The sequence below is a fragment of the Macrobrachium rosenbergii genome, chromosome 29 (genome assembly GCF_040412425.1).
Source record: "Macrobrachium rosenbergii isolate ZJJX-2024 chromosome 29, ASM4041242v1, whole genome shotgun sequence".
NCBI classification, from domain to species: Eukaryota; Metazoa; Arthropoda; class Malacostraca; order Decapoda; family Palaemonidae; genus Macrobrachium; species Macrobrachium rosenbergii.
The window spans coordinates 1,692,966-1,719,133 of NC_089769.1; the positions used below are offsets into that span (position 1 = coordinate 1,692,966).

General features: G+C 34.5%; 1 protein-coding gene across 1 annotated transcript in view; it reads left to right on the forward strand.

The window, feature by feature from the left end:
- LOC136854335 (uncharacterized) overlaps positions 1–8,085 on the forward strand; it is a 32,364-nt gene extending 24,279 nt beyond the window's left edge. Inside the window, exons 21-25 of the mRNA XM_067130634.1 lie at positions 721–825; positions 2,794–2,973; positions 3,637–3,767; positions 4,862–4,960; positions 5,938–8,085. Coding sequence (XP_066986735.1) covers positions 721–825; positions 2,794–2,973; positions 3,637–3,767; positions 4,862–4,960; positions 5,938–6,160 — 738 coding nt within the window. The 3' untranslated portion in view covers positions 6,161–8,085. The remainder of the gene's footprint in view (positions 1–720; positions 826–2,793; positions 2,974–3,636; positions 3,768–4,861; positions 4,961–5,937) is intronic.
- The last annotated feature ends 18,083 nt before the right edge of the window (positions 8,086–26,168 follow it).

Consider the following 26,168-nt stretch of genomic DNA (forward strand, 5'->3'; position numbering starts at 1 on the left):
TATTTCTTTTGAGGAAATGGTCAAATTTATTAGCAACAGGCGTGAGAGTTCTCTTAAAAATATATTTTCATTTTACTGATGCTTGTAAATACAGTTTGATTTGCGAGACTATATTATTATTATTATTATTATTATTATTATTATTATTATTATTATTATTATTATTATTATTATTATTATTATTATTATTATCATTATTATAAACTGACTCTTATGAAGTTTATGAATTTGAATTTTTTAAGCAAAATAATTTCCTTTTTTTGGGTTTGAATACATAAGTATATAAATAAAAATTAATCATTTACTAACACTGTCCATTTTCAGTTTTCTGAAAAGAAAGCTATTGAGATGGCTTTTTTCTGTCCGCCCTCAGATCTTAAAAACTCCTGAGGTTAGAGGGCTGCAAATTGGTACGTTGATCATCCACCTTCCAATCATCAAACATACCAAATTGCAGCCCTCTAATCTCAGTGGTTTTTTATTTTATTTAAGGTTAAAGTTAGCCATAATCTTGCATCTGGCAACGATATAAGATAGGATATCACCGAGCCGTGGTTAAAGTTTCATGGGCAGCTGCTCATACGGCATTATACCGAGACCAACGAAAGATAGATCTATTTTCGATGGCCTTGATTATGCGCTGTGGCGACCGTACAGAAAACTCGATTGCGCCGAAGAGACTTCGACGCATTATGTACCAGTTAAATCTTCTCTTTGCAGGATGTTGCAGGTCACTACGACAGAAATTATTGCAATGACGACACGAAGGAGGCACACATATTCCTGCAACAGATGTTGCAGTGGTTGCATCAGGATCTGTCAAAAGTAAGAAGGTCTCTCTCTCTCTCTCTCTCTTATTTACTCTTACTTTCTCACTGACATTTATAGACATAAGTTTAATTTCGCTTTCTGTTTTTATTTTTTCTTCTATAATTAATTTTCTGCTTTTTTCTTATATTTTCTTTTCTCGGCTGAACACTTATAATAAAAACTAGACTGTTTTAATCTTATTAGCATGAAGGTTAGACACTGCTTTTAAAAATTAGAGGTAATAGGAAAAAATAATTTCTCATAAACTATCTGTTTATATAGAATATATATATATATATATATATATATATATATATATATATATATATATATATATATATATAAATGATTAAACAACTATTACTTCTAACAAGCTAATCTTCATTCAGACAAAAAAATAAAATGACCCAGTCTCTAGTTCATCACGCCAGAACAGATTAAAAAAAAACGAAATCCTTTTTCATATAAAAGACTTGCTTTAAAAATATTGAAAATGATATTTGCAACGCAGAAACATTCACCCAAGAAAGGATGCGTTTTATTAAATAAATGTGGAACTCTATCAGAAGCCGGACGAATTTGATGCCAGCGGGAATATATCTTTTGGAGGGGGTTACGTTTTATCAAAGGAGGGTCAATGTACTTACAAAGAGGTTCTTTTCTCTTCAAAGAGAAGCGTTTTTATCGAGAGAGTTATGAGGAACAAAGGCCGTTCCTAACACAATAAATTTAGCAATTTTAATCGGAGGAATTCGTAACCAAAACGGGAATAATGTCTAAAGAATTTAACGTTTTCGAACGGGATACGAATTTCAACCAGAACTGGATGAATTCAAACCACGAGTCTAATTTTCCATAACAGTTTTCTTTTCTCAAAACTACACACATATATATTATATATATATATATATATATATATATATATATATATATATATATATATATATATATATATATATATATATATATATATATATATATATATATATATATATATATATATATATATATATATATATATATATATATATATATATATATATATATATATATATATATATATATATATATATATATATATATATATATTTTTTTTATATGCAGTTTTGAGAAAAGGCAGCAAGAAAATTTTAAAACACTTTCATTTAGATTATTTATTCAAAATATGAATGAATAAAAGAATATACATACACACACACATATATATATATATATATTTTTTCACACGAGTATTATTTCATTTAGTTATTTCTTCATACAATGCATAGCACGCACGTTCATTTATTCATTCATATTTTGTAATAAAAAACGGATTAACTTCATCCCAAAACACGATAAATTCAAGTCAGTTTCTCACAAAGCTTGCACAGTCTTTCCTCAAACCACTATACTATATATTTTCTATGCGAGTAAGACTCCATGAAGTTATTCATTTATGCAAAGAATAGATTATTCATTCATTTATTCAAATTTTTAATAAAAAAAAAGACTAACCTCATCCCAAAGATAGGATAAATTTAAACCACGAGTCAACTTTTCCTCAGACCATAAAGCCTTTTCTCAAAACTAAAATATGAATTTCCTACGCCAGTGGAAGTCATTCGTTCACACAGCGAATAGTTTAGTAATTCATTTTTTTCATATTTTTATTAAGGGAACGACTAACCTCATTCCAAAAACAGGATATTTCCCCGGAGAAGTATTTCTTCTCTAAGATATACATCTTCCCTAAGCGAGTAAGGCTCCATTTATATATTTATTCATACAATGAACTGTTCATTCATTCATTTATTCATATTTATAATTAAAAAGAAAGTTTACTCCAAAAGCAGGATATTTCCCCGGAGAAGAGTTTCTTCTCAACAGCGTTCCTTGTTTTCTACGCGAGTAAGGCTTCATTTATTCATTTATTCATACAATGAATGGTTCATTCATTCATTTACTCATATAAGTAATTAAAAAGAGATCTTACTCCAAAAACAGGATATATCGCCGGACGAGAGTCTCATCCAGGGCAAAGTGTCTTTGACTTCCACACTCTTCTTTGGCGTCCAAATCTGCACCATCGTGTGTCAGGAATCTGGAGCTGAGCTTTCCCAGTCGGAGGAAGCCTTTTCTGTCCTCTCTCTGCCTGTGGAGATATCAGGGCCTACAGAGCTACAGGTAAGTATGAGTTTTGTTACTGAAGATTGAAATATGACCCTTTTCTTGAACGTAAATCTTGTCATACTGTCAATACTGCTGTAGGCGTCACTTTGCGGCGTCCCTTCGGCCCCTAGCTGCAGCCCCTTCCATTTCTTTCACTGTATCTCCTCCGTTCATATTCTTTTTTTCCATCTCACTTTCCATTCTCTCCCAGCATCTTTTTCATAGTCAACTGCTTTGAGGTTTTCCTCCTGTTACACCTTTCAAAACCTTTTTTACTCTCAGTTTCCCTTTCAGTACTGAATGACTTCATAACAGGTCCTAACTCTTGGCCTTTGGACTAAAATTTTATATTCCATTCTATTCCACTGTTGATAATATATTCAATAAATCCTCAACGAGGCCTACTTGTCTTTATTGTTGATAACAGAACAGTATCGATGTTTGAAACTTTAGAAAAAAAGCACAAATTGGAGAAGAAACATATTTAAGATATCCACATGCAGTTTCGGACCGTCATGCTCTCTTCGATTTGTGGTTTTATTTCATGTCTTCACTGTCATATCCTCTGACGATGAGGACGTGGACTAAGAATAAAACTGACTTTAATGAAAACCTCGAAGCAAAGAAGCTTTCATTTGCATTTCGACATCCTAACCTTTTTTTTTTATTTTCAATCAGGAGTTGCTAGCCAAGAGCTTCAAGCCCCAGCTACTCCTGTGGAGTTGCAAGGAGTGTGGAAAAGATCACATGTGCCTCAAGAAGAGGAAGATCAAGAGACCCCCTTCACATCTCATCATTCATTTCGACAGGTGAGTTGATGAGATTAGTCGAGGAATATAGTCCAAAGCCTTATAAAATCTCTTTACAGAATTGACAAATAAACAGTTCCATTTCTTTGAAGCAAATAATGTAGTAAATTGTATTATTATTAATTTCTTTGACGTTTTTTGGTAATTACGATTCTAATCTAGTTTGATCAAACTTTCATTTGGCTGGAAAAAGGATTCGTTTTTAAACTAAGTAAAAGAGTCAAAGCGAGGCAAAGTCAAAGATGTTGGACAGTTATGTGGGAACGGATCAAAGGAAACAGATGGAAATTAAAAATGGGGGAAATCGGTGTGGTTTAGGCCTATGGAACACTCCGGAAATGTGAATCAATGTGAGCCGGGCTTCGGGAACGCTCTAAAGATGGGAATCAATGTGGGTGGGGCCTCAGGAACGCTCCAAAGATAGGAATCAATGTGGGTGGGGCCTCAGGAACGCTCCAAAGATAGGAATCAATGTGGGTGGGGCCTCAGGGACGCTCCAAAGATAGGAATCAATGTGGGTGGGGCCTCAGGGACGCTCCAAAGAAAGGAGTCAGTATAAATGAAGCCTCAGGAACGCTCTAAAGATGGGAATTAATTGGAATGAGGCTTAAGGAACGCTCCAGAGACGGGAATCAATTCGAATGAGGCTTAAGGAACGTCCAAAGATGGGAATAATTTCGAATGAGGCTTTAGGGACGCTCCAAAGATGGGAATCAATGAGAGTGGGGCCTCAGGAACGCTCCAAAGAAAGGAATAAGTACAAATGAGGACTCAGGAACGCTCCAAAGATGGGAATCAATGAGGATTGGGCCTCAGGAACGCTCCAAAGAAAGGAATCAGTACAAATGAGGCCCTAGGAAAGCTCCAAAGACGGGAATCAATTGGAATGAGGATTAAGGAACGCTCCAAAGATGGGACTCAGTGTGGGTGGTGCCCAAGGAACGCTCCGAAGAAAAGAATTAGTTTGAATGTCTTTGCCATATTAATCTTGTTGTCAGTAAAGGATGCCTGTTTCCTCTCTTTTACAGTGTGTCTGTACAGTGTACAGTCTGTCTGTAGCTCCACTAAAATCATAACTTTTTTATCTATTACAGGAACGAAGAAATCAGTGGAAACCTCATGGACGCTAAGACGAGCCTGACTTATCCACTACAAGGGTTAAATCTGTCCGATTTTCTGGTCGATCCCAAGAGGTAGGAAATGAATATTTTTTTATGCTTTGACAATTAATAACAAAGTTTCTCTTTTGAATTCTGCTGACATATTGAAAAGTGGCAAAACTCTTCTTCGTTTGGTGATAAGTAATTTGTTCCTTGGAAAGCTCAGTGATGAAAATCCTGACTGATTCTTGAACACTTTGAAAGACTAGGAGGAAGAAATGAGTTAATGTCTTGGATTATACAATAGTTTAGTTTCTTGAGTTTCCTGATGTTTGCTATGTTACTGTCGAATTTAACTGTACGTTACGTAGATTATTACTGTTATTTGTTACGTTGAAAAGGCCTAAAAGTCTACCAGTTTTTAAAACAATCCTCCACTAAATGTGTAGATGGGAAAAGATTAAGAAAACTTTCCGAACTTATGTCCAACTTGCAATTATAGTAAGTCTGTCTATCTATCTATCTATCTATCTATCTATCTATCTATCTATCTATCTATCTATCTGTCTTATAGGTGCGTAAAAGCTCTATTCCTTTATGGATCCAAAACATCTATCTATCTATCTATCTATCTATCTATCTATCTATCTATCTATCTATCTATCTATCTATCTATCTATCTATCTATCTATCTATCTGTTTATCTACCTATCTACCTATCTATTAAAAATCTATCTATCTACCTATCTATCAAAATCTATCTATCTACCTATCTATTAGAAATCTACCTATCTACCTATCTATCAAAATTATATTGATCTGTCTATCTATCTGCTTAGGTGAGTAAAAGCCCTGTTCCTTTATGTAACCAAAACATCTATCTATCTATCTATCTATCTATCTATCTATCTATCTATCTATCTATCTATCTATCTATCTATCTATCTGTACAGCTGAGTCAAATCTCTATTCGTTTATGAAACCAAAATAGAAGAGATAAAAGGGAAAAAGAAAACGAAGATTGGATAGTTTAATAGTGAATGGTTTGTTATTCATTTGTTCAATTTCAGTGACAGAGGAACTTACGAACTCTACGCCATATGCAACCAGAAGGGTCACGGAATCACCTCCCATCACACGGCATGTTGCATGACAGCCAACCACCCCATCTGGTGCCTCTTCAACGACCTCACGGTGAATCCTGTACACAACGAGGACGTTCCCAGGCAGGCTGACTCCCACATCCTGTTCTACAAGATGTCTGTGGCTCCTTATTTGAGTACTGGGGTGTAGGGGTGTGGATAAGTGGGATCACAGATGAGGTGTTTTAGTACTAAGGACAAATAGGAGTGGCTACTTTTGTGTTGCTGGTGTAATAGGCGTGGCTCTTTTTCTGTTGCTGGTGTAACAGGAGTGGCTACTTTTCTGTTGCTGGGTTAATAGGAGTGGCTCTTTTTCTGTTGCTGGTGTAATAGGAGTGGCTATTTTTCTGTTGCTGGTGTAATAGGAGTGGCTATTTTTGTGTTGCTGGTGTAAAAGGAGTGGCTCCTTTTGTGTTGCTGGTGTAATGGGAGTGGCTACTTTTCTGTTGCTGGTGTAATAGGAGAGGCTACTTTTGTGTTGCTGGTGTAATGGGAGTGGCTACTTTCCTGTTGCTGGTGTAATAGTAGTGGCCACTTTTGTGTTGCTGGTGTAATGGGAGTGGCCACTTTTGTGTTGCTGGTGTAATAAGGGGGGGGAGCATTTTCTGGAATGGCCACATTTTTATTGCTGGTGTAATAGGAGAGGCCACTTTTCTGTCTCTGGTGTAACAGTAATGACCACTTTTTTTTATTGTTGGTGCACTAGACACGATCGCATTTGTATTGCTGGTGCAACAGGAATTGCCACTTTTTTGTTGCTGGTGTAACAGAATGGCCACTTTTTAGTTGATGGTGTAACAGAATGGCCACTTTTTTGTTAATGGTGTAACAGAATGGCCACTTTTTTGTTAATGGTGTAACAGAATGGCCACTTTTTTACTGCTGGTGTAACAGGAATGGCCACTTTTCTGTTGCTGGTGTAATAGAATGGCCACGTTTTTGTTGATGGTGTAACAGAATGGCCACTTTTTTGTTGCTGGTGTAACATGGATGACCACTATTTTGTTTCTTGTAAACAAGAATTGCCACATTTTTGTTGCATGGCCACTTTCATATTGCTAGTATATTAGAGGTGAGCACCTTTTTGTTGCTGGTGTACCACAAATGACACTTTTTCTGTACAATTATATTTGTCTTTTTCCACAAAAGCTATGCATTTCTATTGCTGACATACTGTTAATTCAATCTTTCTTCACAATATATATATATATGGTAATGAAATTCATACAAATATTTTGGGTTCAACGACCATCTAAAAATAATTAAACTGTTTATCAACATATCTTATGTCTTTTTCTAAGTAGCATTGCAAGAAAGACTAGGGTGAAAGAATAGAAGATAATAAAACTTTGTTTGTAAATATTTTATATCTTATTTTCTACGTAGCATTACAAGAAAGTGTTTAGAAAGAATAGTCTTGTTTCATTGATAAATACATCTATAGACAACGAAGTAATTTCAAAGACATTGATATTTGGTTTATGAAGCTTACATGAGTAAAAAAAAAAACGAAAGAAAAACGAAAGTAATATTAATATAAAATGATAACTTAACGTATAGTACATTACCATCACAGTTATATGTATCGTATAACTGGTGTATAGGTAAAGATATTAGGCTTACTTTGAACTTTTCTAAGTAAACTTTTTTTCCATAAGTGTTTTTTTGTAAGTGTTTCATAGTTTCACGGGTGGAATGTGGGTGTTTTGATGTAAAAACGCACGTGTATGCATGACACATATTTGATAGCTCTACATAACTATATACAAAGAGTAATTTTAACTAAATATTTCTTGTAATAATAATAATAATAATAATAATAATAATAATAATAATAATAATAATAATAATAATAATAATAATAATAATAATAATAATAATGACTAACATGCGAATAATGATACGGACAAAATAACCTACAGCTGTAATTATACAACATTAAAAACTCAAATAAGTACAAAAAAATGTAACAGAAATATTTAGGAATGTTAACTGAACCTTTTCTGTATTGTAGAATTGACCTTTCTTTTTTTGTCTACTCTTTATGTGAACATGAATAAATTTGTTAAATGTTAATGTTTATTAATTTTAACCACTGTTTGATTGAGTGAGGATGCATGTATATATATGTATATATATACTTATATATATATATATATATATATATAGATATATAAATATAATTTCCATTATGATAACAAATAACAATTTCTGTATATATAAAAGTAAAGTAATAGATTACATATACCATTTACAAAATGTCAAGTAAAAATAACATAATAATAATCACTCTCACCCTTTAGATTATTTTAGGCCTTATTGTGTCCCATGGCTATGACGAAAAACCTTCCCAACGTTTATGGAAAGATCCTGTCTCTGACTCTGATAGGTGGTCACCCGTCCAGTCGCTGACCAGACCCAAATTACTAAGCTATAAAGACAGATGCGAAAGGTGCGAATTATATGCCTAGGCAATATGCTTAGGTCATATGCTAAGGTCATATGCTTAGGCAATATGTTCAGGTCATATGCTAAGGTCATATGTTGAGGCAATTTGCTCAGATCATATGCTTAGGCAATATGATTTGGTCATATGCTTAGGGTATATGCTAAGGTCATGTGCTTACGTCATATACTTTGGCATTAATTGTCATATACTTAGCCTATATGCTAAGATCAAATTTCAAATTTTAACTCATAAGAAAATTCATAATTTTTTATGCAAATTTAAGATTTTTTGCGTTTTTTTAATAGAGGTTTGTTTTGCTGTAGGGGGGTGGTTTGGTGTGGATTTGGGGAGGGGATTGGGCTACCCCCCCCAAACCACAAAGCCCTTTTAGAAATAAAATAATTATAGAAATCATATCTTCCCAAGGGGCCCATTAGTGCAAAATGCAGCCAGAATACCTTCAGTGTAATATTTTTCATAATTTTTATTAATTATCTTTTAGCAAAATGATAATCCAGACTCCATTTAGAATAATATATGAATGTAAAGTTCTTTCCAAATGAATTCGGCCGCTTAACCCTCATATTATCATGTAATTTTCCATTACGCGTAATGTGATGCTAATTTTAAGTTCCGTGGGCGTTGGACGTTTTCAAGGACAGGTGGAAAATAGCAAGCTGTGCATATTCAATGTTTACCTTAATTAAAATTGATTTAGTTTGAAACAGAGTCAAAATATGATATTGAAAGTTCTAAATATTAAAAAATAAGCGTAAAATTGAAAATTAAATTAATTAAGTATATTGAAAGTTATATACAACTAAAAACAAGAAAAAATATAAAAAAATTTAAAGGATGTAGAATAAATAATTCAAAATTATTTAATGTAATCTTCATTTTTCATGTAGTAACCTTTCCAATTTATGAATATGCAAAAGGGGAAAAAATAGAAAATGAAAGGAATGTAGAATAAATAATTCGAAATTACTTAATTCGACATGATTTTCATTTAATTATCTTTCCAAGTTTTAAATTTGTAAAAAAAATGAGAAATATAAGAGATTAAAATAATTTAGAATAAATAACTAAAAGTAATTTTTAAAAATTTAAATTTTAATTTTTCAGGAAATTAATGATTGGGAGTTTTTTAAATTTAAATTTTTAATTTTTTTAGGACGCTGATGATTGAGAGTTATATAAATATTAATTTTTAAGTTTTTTTTAGGAAACTGATCATTTGAGAGTTTTACAGATTTTATTTTTAAAACTTTTTAGAACGCTAATTATTGAGAGTTTTTATAATTTTTAATCCAATTATCTAAAGCCCTTTGAGTTGTGCTGTGCTGGAAACAGTCAATTATTAATAATCACTCAAAAAATATAATTTTTTGAATTTTAAAACGGGAATATGTACATTAGGGAGCTATAAAAGGCTCTCCTAAATCTCATTAATTTGAATAATAGCGTCATTATGAAGATTTATATTAAACGGGTAACGTTGCCGCTGTCACATTCGGCGATGTGATAATCATTATTATTATTATTATTATTATTATTATTATTATTATTGTTGTTGTTATAATAATAATAATAATAATAATAATAATAATAATAATAATAATAATAATAATAATAATAATAATAATAATAATAATTATTATTATTATTATTATTATTATTATTATTATTATTGTTATTATTATAAATAAAAGAATAATAGTGATGAATATTATTATTATTATTATTATTATTATTATTATTATTATTATTATTATTATTATTATTATTATTATTATTATTATTATTAATCTCCTCGTCTCTAAGATAAGTGAAGCCTCTCGCACGAGTCTCTTTTCAGAGGCCGTATAATTCCGATGCTATAAATCAGACCCTGGGAGAGTCCAGGTTAATATGGCCGACGTTGCCTGCCCATCAATCTTAGTTTTCTATTTTGCATATAATATCAATGGCCTCTCTCAGCAGCCGGTGTCTGTTGCGCCATCTTTCGGGCTAAAGTGAAAGCTTCTTATATCCTAGAATTAAATGGTCTCTGATTTCGGTAATTTGGTTGAAATTATAAAAGAAACTTTAGTCTTTTTAGTTGACCCTTTTTCAGTCTTGCAGGTAAAAGGTCTTTCGTTTTTGTGAATTGGTTTGAACCTAAAAAAAAAATTGTTCTTTCTGCTCGAGTCTTTAAGAATCTTACGACTACAAGGTTTTCACTTTGTTAGATTGGTTCAAAAAAACATTGGTCATTCTTGGGGAGTTTTTACTTACTGCGATGTTATTAATCTCGGATCGAATTACTTTGAATAATTAGGATTACCTCGGATTATCTCGAATGATCTAGGATTACTTCGGGTTACCTTGAATGATCTAGGATTACCTCGGATTACGTTGTCTTCAAGAAGTCTTAAAGTCTTCGAGAAGTCTTAAAGTCTTCAGGAAGTCATTAAGTCTTAAAGTCTTCAAGAAGTCGTAAAGTTTTCAAGAAGTCTTAAAAGTCTTAAAATATTCAAGAAGTCTTTAAGTCCCCAAGAAGTCCTAAAGTCTTCAGGAAGTCTTAAAGTCTTCAAGAAGTCTTAAAGTCTTAAAGTCTTCAGGAAAACTTAAAGTTATCAAGAAGTCTTAAAGTCTTAAAATCTTCAGTAGGTTTTAAAGTCTCAAAGTCTTCAAGAAGTCTTAATGTCTTAAAGTATTGAGGAATCTTAAAGTCTTAAAGTCTTCAAGAGTTCTTAAAGTCTTGAAGAAGTCTTAGTGTCTTGAAGTCTTCAAGAAGTTTTGAAGTCTTAAAGTCTTCAGGAAGTCTTGAACTCTTAAAGTCTTCAAGAAGTCTTGAAGTCTTAAAGTCTTTAAGAAGTCTTAAAGTCTTAAGGTCTTCAGGGAGTCTTAAAATCTTAACGTATTCAAGAAGTCTTAAAGTCTTCAGGAATTATTAACGTCTTTGAATCTTTAAGAAGTCTTAAAGTCTTCGAGAAGTCTTAAAGTCTAAAAGTCTTCAAGAAGTCGTAAAGTCTTCAAGAAGTCAAGTCTTAAAGTCTTAAAGTCCCCAAGAAGTCCTAAAGTCTTCAAGAAGTCTTAAAGTCTTAAAGTCTTCAGGAAGACTTAAAGTTATCAAGAAGTCTTAAAGTCTTAAAGTCTTCAGTAGGTTTTAAAGTCTTAAAGTCTTCAAGAAGTCTTAATGTCTTAAAGTATTGTCCATTTTTCACATTCAACTACACGTGGGAAAAAAAATATTTCAATTTTTCATTATAATACATCGCTATATATGTCATGTATTTCAGATTCTGTTAGCTATTACGTTTTCAGTAGAACCCGGCTCTAACAGAAATCTACTTACAACACTATGTATATATATATGTGTGTGTATACATACATACATACATACATACATACATATATATATATGTGTGTGTATATATATATATATATATATATATATATATATATATATACATACATATGTATACATATATATAATGTTATATATAATATAAACATATATAAACATTTATATATATTTATATAGATAATATAAGTATATATAAATATATATGTATATATATGTATACATATATACATATACATAAATAATATATAAATATATAAATATATATATATATATATATACATATATATATATATATATATATATATATATATATATATATATATATATATATATATATATATATATATATAAAATGACAAATGTATATTTTACTCTAAAATGATACCCAAGAATATTACACAGCTCGTTTATCATAGAGCTGAGCTGAAATTAGCTGAGCAGCAACCAGCAATAGGCAAAAATTTTAGAAATTAGCGGAGTGAAAAAGAACGTTCTTGCACAAAACTCCAAAGTTGAGCAGTTCAGCTGAAGTTTGAAGAATTATGTAACGTTTACGATCTCTCCAACAAAAGTTCCTGAATTCAACAAGTTTCTGAACGGAATATAATATAGGAAATTTTACACGCTAAAAGCCCGCCTACACTGCTAACCAACTTGTTTTAATAGGAGGGAACTTGACAGACTTTAGACCGAGTTTCATCTCTTAATTTGTGTGAAGACGAATGATTTTGTTCATAGGTATATATACTTTCCAATTCAGATGCATATTTTTAGTATGAAGATGAGTATTTCAGGAAATTGGTATACATACTCGTGTAATTTAAGTATATATTTTTTCTTAAAGAGACGTGGGGTGATGTTATAACATATCTCTATCTCTCTCTCTCTCTCTCTCTCTCTCTATATATATATATATATATATATATATATATGTATATATATATCTATCTATCTACATGATTATTTTACTTTATGCACTGAATTATGAAGAGTCTACAGATCACATTCTACATTCGACAGATGTAACTCGAACCGAAGCAGATTCTTGTCATTTTTGGTAGTACATTTCCTTTGTGAATTCAGATGCTTTCACTGGAGTACATCAAGAATATTTGGAACTGGAGAACACGAAAGGATATCAATATATAAAACGTAACTTTTTATGATGGGCATATGCAGCAGTCATATGCAAATGAACAGTGTTTATGAAACAGAACGCGCTGTCGAGATTCAGCAAGTTGCTACCCCATATCATTTGTTTAAGTTCACTGCTTCTGTTTGCCAATAGAAACCGCCCGTTAAAAGTTCGTGCGAACAGAACGCGCCTGCTTATATGTCTAGAACGCCTTATCGTCAAAGTTTGAGACTAAAAGAACGCAGCCACTCGGATTATCCCCAATCTTCGCGTACATCGGAGTTGGAGACATTTATTTTAGAACAATATTGCTGGAAGTTCGGACGTTTCGTTTGTTTTGTCTTTCGCGAGACTGGAACGATAATGTTCGCGAGACTGTGGTAGATATATATGAAGAGTTTCTTTATGCAGAAGTAGGCGCTCTTCCAGAGAATATATATATATATATATATATATATATATATATATATATATATATATATATATATATATATATATATATATATATATATATATATATATATATATATAGATGGCTATTGTCTGTCCGTCCGCACTTTTTCTGTCCGCCCTCAGATCTTAAAAACCACTGAGGCTAGAGGGCTGCAAATTGGTATGTTGATCATCCACCCTCCAGGCATCAAACATACCAAATTGCAGCCCTCTAACCTCAGTAGCTTTGATTTTATTTAAGGTTAAAGTTAGCCATGAATGTGGCACCGCTATAGGTGCCAACAACACAAGTCACAACCGGGCCATGGGTGAAAGTTTCATAGGCCGCGGCTGAGAGCTTCATGGGACGTGGCTGAGAGTTTCATACAGCATTATACGCTGTACAGAAAACTCGATTGCACCGAAGAAACTTCGACGCATTTTTTACTTGTTCTTATATAGATATGACGCTGTTTTTTGTAATCTTCTTGATAAACAATTCTTGCAAGAGACGGCGAATGACATTACCTGTCAAATAATCATGTTATGTCACAAAATATGTCAAAGAAATAAGAACCATTATATTATAACAAGTAGAAAATGATTCAAAGTTTCTTCGGCGCAATTCCTCAAACACGGACCAAAAAGAAGAACCACTTTTAAAATGTTCTTCAGAACTAAAAGTAAGTATACTTCAGAACTGATGCAGCAACGAAAGCAGTTACAAGTATCTCACGAAGCTGTCTGCAGCAGTTGCAATCGTCAGAGACGTTTCCCCCCCCCCAAACCCCTTTTCCTGCGGTACCTCCCAAGAAGGATTGTGTCTGGAGACGGGATCTCCATAGAGACTGGTGCGGACGAGTCCTTCTGTCGACTCCTGGGAATTTCAAAAGCGGAATCTTTCTCTCTGAGGTAGAAGCTGGAAAACTCCATTATCTGTTGATTGTCTTTTATGTGAATGATTCTGTGGAGTAGAAAGTGAGAGTCAAGTGGAAAAGAGAAAGCGCTTGGGAAAGGAGGAAGAGGGAATATCAGCCAATCAGCCAAGCAATTCAAGATTAAACAAGTAACAAATGCGCAGAAGTTTCTCCAGCGCAATCGAGTTTTCTGTACAGTGTTATAATCAAGGACACCGAAAATAGATCTACCTTCCGGTCATCTCGGTATAATGCTGTATATGCCGCGGCCCATAAAGCTTTAACCACGGCTCGGTGGTGGCATGGCCTATATCGCTGACAGATGCACGATAATGGCTAACTTTAACCTCAAATAAAATAAAAACTACTTAGGCTAGAGGGCTGCAATTTGGTATGTTTGATGACTGGAGGGTGGATGATCCACGTACCAATTTGCATCCCTCTAGCCTCAGTAGTTTTTAAGATCTGAGGGCGGACAGAAAAAAGTGCGGACGGACAGACAAAGCCATCCCAATATTTTCTTTTACAGAAAACGAAAAACAAATGAAAGTTAAAGACATAGACGAACAAGAAGAAGGAAGATATATGGGTAAAGACGGAAAAATACAAATGAAGGAATATGATAAAATATAAGCACTGATATAGATAGATAATGAAATCAGTAGATAAATGAAAAAATAATTAATTAAATAAAATGCGCATAAAAGGGGGGAATGTTACAATGAAATATACCATTATACACAACAATGAGAGTTGACAGGATGGCATGTATGACTAATTTATTTATTCTGAATTGATTAATCTTTAAGTCTTTCATCATATAAGATATTTAGTATTATGCAATAGTAACACAACAGTAGACTTTCTCTTTATTGCTTACATAAGTTCTACAAGCACACACACACACACACACATATATATATATATATATATATATATATATATATATATATATATATATATATATATATATAAATAAACATTACAGTGGGCTGAAGAACTTCACTACAATACCCTCCATCACATATTCCTTCCTTTTGTGATCAGATGACAATGATATTCTCTCTCTCTCTCTCTCTCTCTCTCTCTCTCTCTCTCTCTCTCTCTCTCCTCTCTCTCTCTCTCTCTCTCTCAAACAACTCCTGTATTCCTAGAACCAATATCCTTTTGTGTGAGACGGAAAAGGGTTTCGAAATATCACCGGCAGAAAGTTTCCGGGAAAAAAAAAAAAAAAAATAAAGAAAAATGTCTCTATTTGCACGTTTTCTCTTTCTTTCCAGACGTACGTAACGGTATGAAGAATGATAATCGTTGTTCGTAGGCGGCTGACGTATTGCTGAATCTAAAGTTATTATTATTATTATTATTATTATTATTATTATTATTATTATTATTATTATTATTGTTCAAACCCCTGTTTAAATGGAACCAGCCCATTAAGGCTGCTGACTTGAAATTCAAACTTCCAAAGAATATGTTGTTCATTTGAAAGAAGTCATTATTATTATTATTATTATTTATTATTATTATTATTATTATTATTTATTATTATTATTATTATTATTATTATTATTATATTTCAGAAGATAAACCCCTCTTCATATGGAACAAGTCTACAGGGGCCACTGACTTGAAATTCAAGCTTCCAAAGAATATGGTGTTTATTGGAAATGAATTATTATTATTATTATTATTATTATTATTATTATTATTATTATTATTATTATTATTATTATTATTATTATTCAACACATAAATCCTTATTCATATGGAACAAGCCCACAGGGGTCATTGTCTTGAATTTAAAGCTTCGAATAAATATGGTGTGCATTTGAAATTATTATTATTATTATTATTATTATTATTATTATTATTATTATTATTATTATTATTATTATTATTATTATTATTATTATTTATGAGATAAATCCTTATTCTCATGGAACGAAAAGAGAAAAAGATGAAATAATAGATTAACAGGCAAACAGATAAAAATATGCATCAGTATTAGGTGTTCCAAGAACTATTTAGGGGGTGAAAGTTCTTTTCGATGGAGTCTTTGTAAAAAGCTGTTTATTTGGCAAGATTTTCTCCAACAAGAGGTTGATATGAAGATCACTGTACAGGTGTCATCATTCTAATGAATATCTTTATTCTTTCGTAGCAGCATGAACATATTCCGAACGTCTCCATATCAACAGAAAGATATTACAGAGCTCGAACGCCTCTCTGTTGCGGGAACTCAAGCCTAGAGTTATTTGAGGGACAATAAAGAAGAAGACAATGCATTCTTTTCAGAAGATCTCCATCAAGGACGGAGAGGCTTTCTCCAACAGGTATATAATTGATGTTCTCCATTCCTGCGTTTCCTAAGAGGAAAATGTTTGGAGTCATCTGGTTTGGGAAAAACTCTTACAAAACTATATAAAGAATCTGACCCATAAGCCTTCTCCTTCTTCTTCTTCTTCTTCTTCTTCTTCTTCTTCTTCTTCTTCTTCTTCTTCTTCTTCTTCTTCTTCTTCTTCTTCTTCTTCTTCTTCTTCTGTTGTTGCGTCAGGAATTCTGGTATCCACGTTGTTTATTAAATCAATACGAGTGTTAATATTATCTCACTAGCTGGAAATAATTATCCCAGATTTCTCCCATTAAATGGCAACTCCCTTCCTCGATCATTTCAGTAAATGAAAGAACTCCTTAATACTCGACTCAGCTTTGCCGAAGATCCCAAAATGGGAACTTGAGGATTTGGCTCCGCAAGGCTGCTCAACCATTGTGGGAATGCTTCGTGGATTCTCTAACCTATACAAAAAGATCAGGATTAATGCGGATCACTCGGGATTACTCGGGATTACATCTGGTAATTCCCCTTTTCGTGTCTATTCATAAGGACGAGTTCCTCTCAAAGATCGAGCATCTAATTAGGGGGAATCATCGTTGCCTTCATACGATTATTATGGATTTTTTGATCGCCTTAGAATTCACAGACTTTTCAGAGGACTCCGTTGCGACTTCTGAAGGGATCGAGTATTGGGAAGTCTTATTAGTAGTAGCATCCGGGATTATTGGAACTTGCCGCTTCTGTTTCCTTTACTGAGAGAAGAAGAAGAAGAAGAAGACTTTCTATTTCGTGAAAACAGAATGTCTTCAGCTCATACACTCCTTTCTCTCTCTCTCTCTCTCTCTCTCTCTCTCTCTCTCTCTCTCTCTCTTAATTACATTTCCAGACGTTCAATTAGATTTCAGTCAAAAGAATCCACCTTTCAGTTCCGCTAAGCAAGGCAAAGGCATCTCACTTCATTAAACTGGAGTTTAAAACGTGCGATCAAACGTGAATAGATGTTTCAGGGAAGTGTTTATTATGAAACACTCACGCGCATGCGCATGCATTTTTGATACGTCTATCCATTCCTGATGGATTTACACACACACACACACGTATATATATGTATATATAATCTTTGCTTGTTAAATAGAAGAATCTTTGCTTGGTAAATAGAAGAATCTCTGCTTAATAAGTAGAAGAATCTTTGCTTGTTAAATAGAAGAATCTTTGCTTAATAAGTAGAAGAATCTTTGCTTGATACCTAGAAGAATCTTTGACTGATAAGCAGGAGAATCTTTGCTTGATGAGAATCTTTGCTTGATATGTAGAAGAATCTTTGCTTGATACCTAGAAGAATCTTTGCTTGATATGTAGAAGAATCTTCGCTTGATAAGTAGAAGAATCTGTTGACACAGACTTCTCTGCTCTTAATATACATACATACATACATACACACACACACACACACACACACACACATATATATATATATATATATATATATATATATATATATATATATATATATATATCTGATAATGGAGGCTGTAGAACATTCTACTAACTAAAAGCAAAATAATAGCAATACCTACCGAATACTTACAGATAATCTTTCATCACTGCAAGCAAAATATTTTAGATTAACCAAAGAAAAATGATCCTCTAATGGACTACATTAAGAGAAGAATATTCTGTGTCAACAGAGGTCAAAGATTCTTCTACTCATCAAGCAGAGATTCTTCTGACTATCAGGTAAAGATTCTTCTGCTTATCAATCAAAGATTCTTCTACTTATCAAGCAAATATTCTTCTAGGTATTAAAAAAAAGTTTCTTCTGCTTATTAATCAAAGATTATCCTACTTATCAAGGAAAGATTCTTCTGGCTATCAATCAAAGATTCTTGTACTTATCAAGCAAAGATTCTTCTACATATCAAGCAAAAATTCTTGTACTTATTAAGCAAAGATCCTTCTACTTATCAAGCACCGAGCAACTTCTGTTGGTCTTTCATCCGGGGAAGATTTAGAATCCCAAGGCCACAAACTGAATCGTAATGAGATCGATGGTATTACCCGGGGAGAAATTGGACCATAATTCAGGTGATAAAATATGCGACTGTGTCGGATGGAACGAAAATATCACAAGTCAGGGAGGGTAGCCGATCCTCTCTCTCTCTCTCTCTCTCTCTCTCTTCACCGATCCAGACACACAAGCGATCAGCTGTGATCATCGAGATCAGAAAACCTTCTAATTAAAGCCGATAAGAGTATTCAGCTGATCAACGGATCAACTCCTACTGATCAGTTTCAAAGAGCATCTTAAACAGGTCAACAACAGATGTTCATAAATAGTAGTGGTTCTCCCAAAGAATGGTAGTGGCTCTCCCAAAGAATAGTAGCGGTTCTCTCAACGAATAGTAGTGGTCCTCCCACGGAATAGTAGTGTATCTCTCAATGAATAGTTGTAGTGGTTCTCGTAATCAATAGTAGTGGTTCTTCTAAAGAGTAGTAGTGGTTTTCAAAATGAATAGTAGTGGTCCTCGCGCAAAATAGTAGTGGCTCTCTCAAAGAATAGTAGTGGTTCTCCCAAAGAACAGTAGTGGATCTCTCAATGAATAGTAGTGGTTCTCGGTTCTCCCAAAGAATAGTAGTGGTCTCCAAAGAATATTAAGGATTCTCCCAAAGAATAATAACGGTTCTCCCAAAGAATAATAGTGGTTCTCCCAATGAATAGTAGTGATTCTCTCAACGAATAGTAGTGGTTCTCCCAAAGAATAATAGTGGTTCTCCCAAAGAACACTAGTGGTTCTCTCAACGAATAGTAGTGGTTCTCCCAACGAATAGTAGTGGTTCTCCCAACGAATAGTAGTAGTTCTCCCAAAAAATACTAGTGGTTCTCCCAACGAATAGTAGTGGTTCTCCCAAAGAATAGTAGTGGTTCTCCCAAAGAATAGTAATGGTTCTCCCAATAAACAGTAGTAGTGGTTCGCCCAAAGTACATTTCGATTAGCGAGGCCTATTTCTTCCAGAGGACGCTTCGTCACGAGAGGCGCATTCCGGAATGGTAATGAGACCGATGCTATTAACCCCCTCCTCCCCCCGTCAGGCGGGGAGGGGGAAGAAACCACCTCCCCCCACCCCACCCCTGGGGGAGGGGGAGGGGGAAAGAAATTGGAACCATAATTCAGGTGGTAAAATATGTGATTGTTTCCGGTTCGGTGGATTCTGTGACGCCAGGAAATACGGGAAGTAGGTGGGAGAAGTAAAGGGGAAATGAGGAGGTTTTGCGTCTCTCTCTCTCTCTCTCTCTCTCTCTCTCTCTCTCTCTCTCTCTCTCTCTCTCTCTATTTCTATCTCTCCCTCTATATATTTTTCTTTCTTTCTTTCATTCTCTCTCCCTCTCTCTCTATTTCCAGCCTCTCCCTTTCTCTCTCTCTCTTTATTCTATTTCCATCTTTCACATTAACTCTCTCTCCGTCTCTCTCCATCTCTCTATTTCCATCTTTCTCTCTCTCTCTTTTACTCTCTCCCTCTCTCTCTCTCTCTCTCTCTCTCTCTCTCTCTCTTTCTATATCCATCTCTCTCTCTCTTCATGTTTCTATTTCTCCTCTCTCTCTCTCTCTCTCTCTCTCTTCCTAAAACGAAAGAATTATCTCAAACCTAAAAAAAAAACAAGAATTGAACAAACGCCTTAAACATAAACAACACTGAATATTCGTCAACCATTAAATTCTGAAATGTCTCATTAGCAAGGAAGAACAAAACAAATATTCGTTGAATCACCTGTATCTAATTTTTTTGGCCGAACACAATGGCCCTCTGGGAGTAATGAGAGTTGCTCAATATACGTTTGTGATAAAAATGACCATCTGTCAAGTGATGCTCGCTTTTATATTAATTCAAAAAAATATTATTTCTGAAATGTAAAATAATGGATTGGTGTTCATCATTTGTATTGTAAACTGACGTCACTGCTTGTAGTCGTGTCATAATATTTTTTATGATGGACACCATCGTTTTTTTTTAATTATCTGTAATATAAGCGGAAGGTATTAATCGTGGTGTATTCATGAGCTCGTGTTTGTTTTTGATGACTATTAATAATGATATCAGCTTAGACACTTTAAATGAGAGGTGAATTTATTTCAGAATTTAGTGATTCACTCTTTGAAGTGGGTCAAAAATTTATCCGGGATGTTAAAAACATTCGAAGTTGAAGTTTTCTCTCTCTCTCTCTCTTTTTCTAATTCTCTCTCTCTCTCTCAATCAACCTCTCTTTCTAATTCCCCCCCTCTCTCTCTCTGTCGCTCTCTTTCTAATTCTCTCTCTCCCCCATCTCTCTCTCTCTCTCTCTCTCTCTCTCTCTCTCTGATTCTCTCTTTCTCTCTCTATAACTCCCGCTCTCTCTCTCTCTCCCTCTCTCTCTCTCTCTCTCTCTATAATTCCCGCTCGCTCTCTCTTTCTCTCTCTCTCTCTCTCTCTCTCCTCTCTGTCTCTCTCTCTAATTCCCTCCTCTCTGTCTCTCTCTCTCTCTCTAATTCCCCTCCATCACCCTTCCTCTCTCTCTCTCTCTCTCTCTCTCTCTCTCTCTCTCTCTCTCTCTCTCTCTCTCTCTCACTCCCGTTACCTAATGCCTGTGGCGACGCCGACGAAGGAAACGCAACGCGAGAAAGACCATTGGAGACATCTAGTCGCCCTCCAGTTCAATTGCAAGATCACTTCAAGTCTGTCGTCAGCGACTAAGTCATTTGAGTTTTACGACTTCTTCTTGAGTCGTCCATTTTGAGAGAATCCATTTAAAATCTCGAGAAAAGTTTAGGAAATATATTTTGTTTGATTTTTTATATTTATTTGTCAGGATTTTGTAAATATTTAAACGATTCGAATCTCATATATACTGGAAAAAAATACTTATTAGATTTTTTTGTTAAATTTTGTTTTTTTTTGAATAATCATCACTGTCATGATAAAAGTGAAAACGTATGTTGAGGAAAACTTATGTAATTCAGCGTTATGTTATTTATGTTATGATTAAAGGTAATTTACCATGAATTAACTATGCCAATGAAAAACTAAAAATTGTTATTTAAGTGACTGTGTCAATATAAAAACCTTATCAGAACAGGAAAATGTCTTAAAATTGGGGAGAATTTGGTAAAGGAACGGAAAACGAATTTAACTAGTGGGCGATTTCCACTCTCTCTCTCTCTCTCTCTTGTTGTTGTCTGTCCAGATTTATTCACTCGTTTTACCTCTTGATTAATGAACCAAATACCTGAACTTTAATTAATAATGGTGGAAAGGGTTTTCCAATTTTTCACGGACACGTAGGAAAAAGTAGGCTCTAATGATTGACTTTGAGTTAACTGCGTTTGGGAATGTAATTACGAGAGAGAGAGAGAGAGAGAGAGAGAGAGAGAGAGAGAGAGAGAGAGAGAGAGAGAGAGAGAGAGAGAGGATGGAAATAAAAAAGAGAGAGAAAGGCGGGGGATGGAATGAGAGAGAGAGAGAGAGAGAGAGAGAGAGAGAGAGAGAGAGAGAGAGATACGTACAAGTCAAAAGTCTCTAGACATCATAAAGAAGAACCTTATTGCAGTTAATTAATAGATGAAATTATTGGATGTTTTAGCTCATAAAAATCTCTATTATTAATATGTTAAGTACTGAATATTCTTTCCAAAACCATATCTATTTCTCTTCCTACCATCCACTTCTTCCCATTTCCCTATTGTCACTTTATGCTTTATTTTGACCAAATTTTATTCACCTCACAGAGTTTCCAGTCAACAGCATATCACAGGATATCACCTCCTAAGGAAACAACATTCCTCGTATTCCTTCTGTATCCTGACAGGATTGATCCTCGGTCGAAAACGTCCTGGACTGTCCAAAAGGAATCGACTATGCATAGCAAAAGACATCGAGAGATCCTGACTTCAAAAGCAATCATAAGTGCATAAAAAGTGAACATCTCCTATGGTAACGTCTGCTAAAGACACAAGCGTCCCAGATCTCTCTCTCTCTCTCTCTCTCTCTCTCTCTCTCGCCAGCCATAAGTTTTCGCAAACCTCCCACGACGCTTTCTCCCTCACGTTTATGTTGCTGGAACTCATAACCAGATCCCTGGAACAATGGCGGTGAAGACAATGCGTTCCAGGTTGCCCCTGGAAACTTTTGCAGGATATGCTCCTCCTAGACAAAGGGTCCTCCTTCAAAAGCTCCCTCTCTCTCTCTCTCTCTCTCTCTCTCTCTCTCTCTCAAGGACCTGGGAAGCTGCTGTCCTGAGCAGTCGTAACGGTTGGGGAGGCTCAGTTTTTCCTGCATTTCCCAGAGAGGATTGTGTTTTGAAGATAGGATCTCTCAAAGTCTTTTGTTATGCATATGATCGACATTCCTTTTGGGCCATCTTGGATTAATCCTGTCAGGATACAGAGGGAAGGCCGGCTGGATATGCTTCCTTAGGAGATGGTATCCTATAGTATCCTATTGAGTTGGAAACTCAGTAAGGGAAAGAGTATTAATCAAAGTAAAGTATACTCTTCCTGTCAGGATACTGAAGGAATACGAGGAGTATAATTTTCTCAGAGGATGATATCCTATTATATCCTCTTGAGCTGAAAATTCAAGAGAGGAATAAGATGCAATCAAAGTAAAGCACAGAGAGAATAAAAGAAAATCGGTAAAAGGAATTAGTAGGAAGAGAGAAAAATATGAGTTAGAAAATAAATGTTGAGCACCAAACGTACTGATAATGAAACAAGTAAAAAAATACGTCGAAGTTCTTCGGCGCAATCGAGTTTTCTGTACAGCGGCGACCCATGAAACTCAGCCACGGTCCGGTGGTGGCCTGTGTTGTTGGTACTTTTGGCTGTGCCAGAAGTATGATTATGGCTAACTTTAACCTTTAAATAAAATAAAAACTACTGAGGCTAGAGGGCTGCAATTTGGTATGTTTGATGATTGAAGGGTGGATGTTCAACACACCAATTTGCAGCCCTCTAGCCTCAGTAGTTTTTATGATCTGAGGGCGGACAGAAAAAGTTCGGACAGAAAAAAGTGCGGACGGACAGACAAAGCCGGCACAATAGTTTTCTTTTCAGAAAACTAAAAGGGTAAAAACGAAAGGTGATAGAATGTCTACGGTCGTTTATCTCTCTCTCTCTCTCTCTCTCTCTCTCTGGAACTAGCGGTTCCTAATATTATTTTCTTCTGGGCCTTTTATTTTATTGATTGCATACTAATTCAAATTCAATTGGAGGCTGAATGTCACACACTAACTATAGTTGTTTACAAAAGTAATTTCTCTAAATATTTTGGTTAAGTTTTGCGTCATGAGAGAAATCGAATTTCCTTCTTTTTGAATTTTTAAAAATTGAGCAAACTTCACGTCCCATCTGCATTAAGGAACGAAATCCAGAAGCATAGAGATATATTTTGATCTTAAATGACGCTATAATTATCTGTACTGACGGAGTTCCACCTATCGCCTCGTTAACTACTGTTGCATAATTTAGTGTTTGTTTTCTTTTTACTCCGTACCCTAAGAGCGAGTTCACGTAAACAGAAAATATATAATGCATTAAGGATAGGAACTTACGCTCAGAAAACATTAATATAAGGTATTTTATTACTTTCATGATACTTAAATTAGCAAATAAATGATTTATTTATTGAGCTGTAACTGAGAATTTAAAAATGGCTATGAACGAAAGCTAACGGAATCGTTTACGGTCCTTTCTCCTCTGCTTAACAAGACACCGGCAAATTCTGGTGCGGGGCACAGAATTGATGACAGCGCCTCTACTGGTCAAGAAAAGAAACATTTAACCCAAGAGACCGGTTAATTTTGGTTCTCCAAGTCACCTGTAGATGGCAGCTGTTTGCAGACCTCACTTATTCTGGTTCTTGAAGTGATCTGTAGATGGCAGCCGTTTGCAGACCTTACTAATTCGGAGGTCTAGTTTTGATAACTGGAGAAGAAGCGTTTGATTTACCTATGAAATTGGCATTATTGTTATGTGTTTTGGTATGATTCTAATAACAATAGATTCTTTGGAAAGGGGAAACGAACAGATTCCAGAAAACTCTCCGTACAGATTTGTTTTTAAATATATTTGTACCCATAAATAAATGTGGATTTGCCTATCCAATAGATATTTTTCAATAAATGTATGGTGTGAGTTTGCATATTATATAGAAACAAAAATCATTTATCTTTAGTACGAAGAACATATTTTGCATGTTGGTCCTTAGACATAATGATCTTGCCTATCTGACGTACGTGAGGTTCTTATTGAAAGAACACCTTTTGGTTTAACTTGCTCACAATAAATGAAGAATCCATTGCATGTTGAATTATTTACAGGAGAAGGATTCTAGCAGAAGTAATTACTCCAGATAAAACTAACCGTTCAGATTGTGGTCGTGAGAACTAAGAAAATGTGATATGATGTTTATTGATGTTGGGGGTTTGATAAACGGTTATAAATAACCTTAATCGTGATCCATATACATGCATTATAACCAGAGGACTTAGAGGAAGACAGCGTTTTGAGTTGATTTGTGTATATGACACTAGCAATGAATATTATATATATATATATATATATATATATATATATATATATATATATATATATATATATATATATATATATATATATATATATATATATATATATATATATATTGCAAAAGACAAACAGGAAGTACAAAAAGGGGGCTTTTATCCAAAAGATGAAGTTTTAAAGGGGTTTCAGGAAGAGACAATACCTGACACATAAATTATACGTATTCTGTGATTTACGAATCGAAGAAATTGCCAGTAAAAATCTGATTTGAATATAAAATTTCACTCCTTTTGCTCTGAAATCTATTCTCAGCTGTGGGTCCTTTGGTATTCTCAGGGGTAAAGCCTTTTTAATAATAATGTCTCCATCTTTCCCTTTATCCACAGGTAAAAATATCAGTTACCTTCTGATTACCTTACAGCTCATTATTTTTGTTCCATTCTCTCTCTTTGTATGAGTATAGGGTTCACATCTGATTCTGAGAGATTCCTGCTTTTAGCATCAGCGATGTGCACTCATTTTCCCACTCCATGGCTGAGTGTTTTCCCACTCCATGACCAAGTGGTTTCCCACTCCATGACTGAATGTTTACCCACTCTGTGACTAAGTGTTTCCCCACTACATGACTGTGAGTTTTCCCACTCCATGACCAAGTTTTTTTCCCACTCCATGATTGAATGTTTTCCCACTCCATGACTGAATATTTTCCCACTCCATGATTGAGTATTTTCCCACTCCATGACCAAGTTTTTTCCCACTCCATGACCTAGTGGTTTCCCACTCCATGACTAAGAGTTTTCCCACTCCATGACAGTATTTTCCCGCTCCATGACCAATTGTTTCCCCACGCCATGACCAAGTGTTTCCCCACTCCATGACTGAGTGTTTTCCCACTCCATGACTTAGTGGTTTCCCACTCCATGACAGTGTTTTCCCATTCAAGGACTAAGTGTTTTCCCACTCCATGATCAAGTGTTTTCC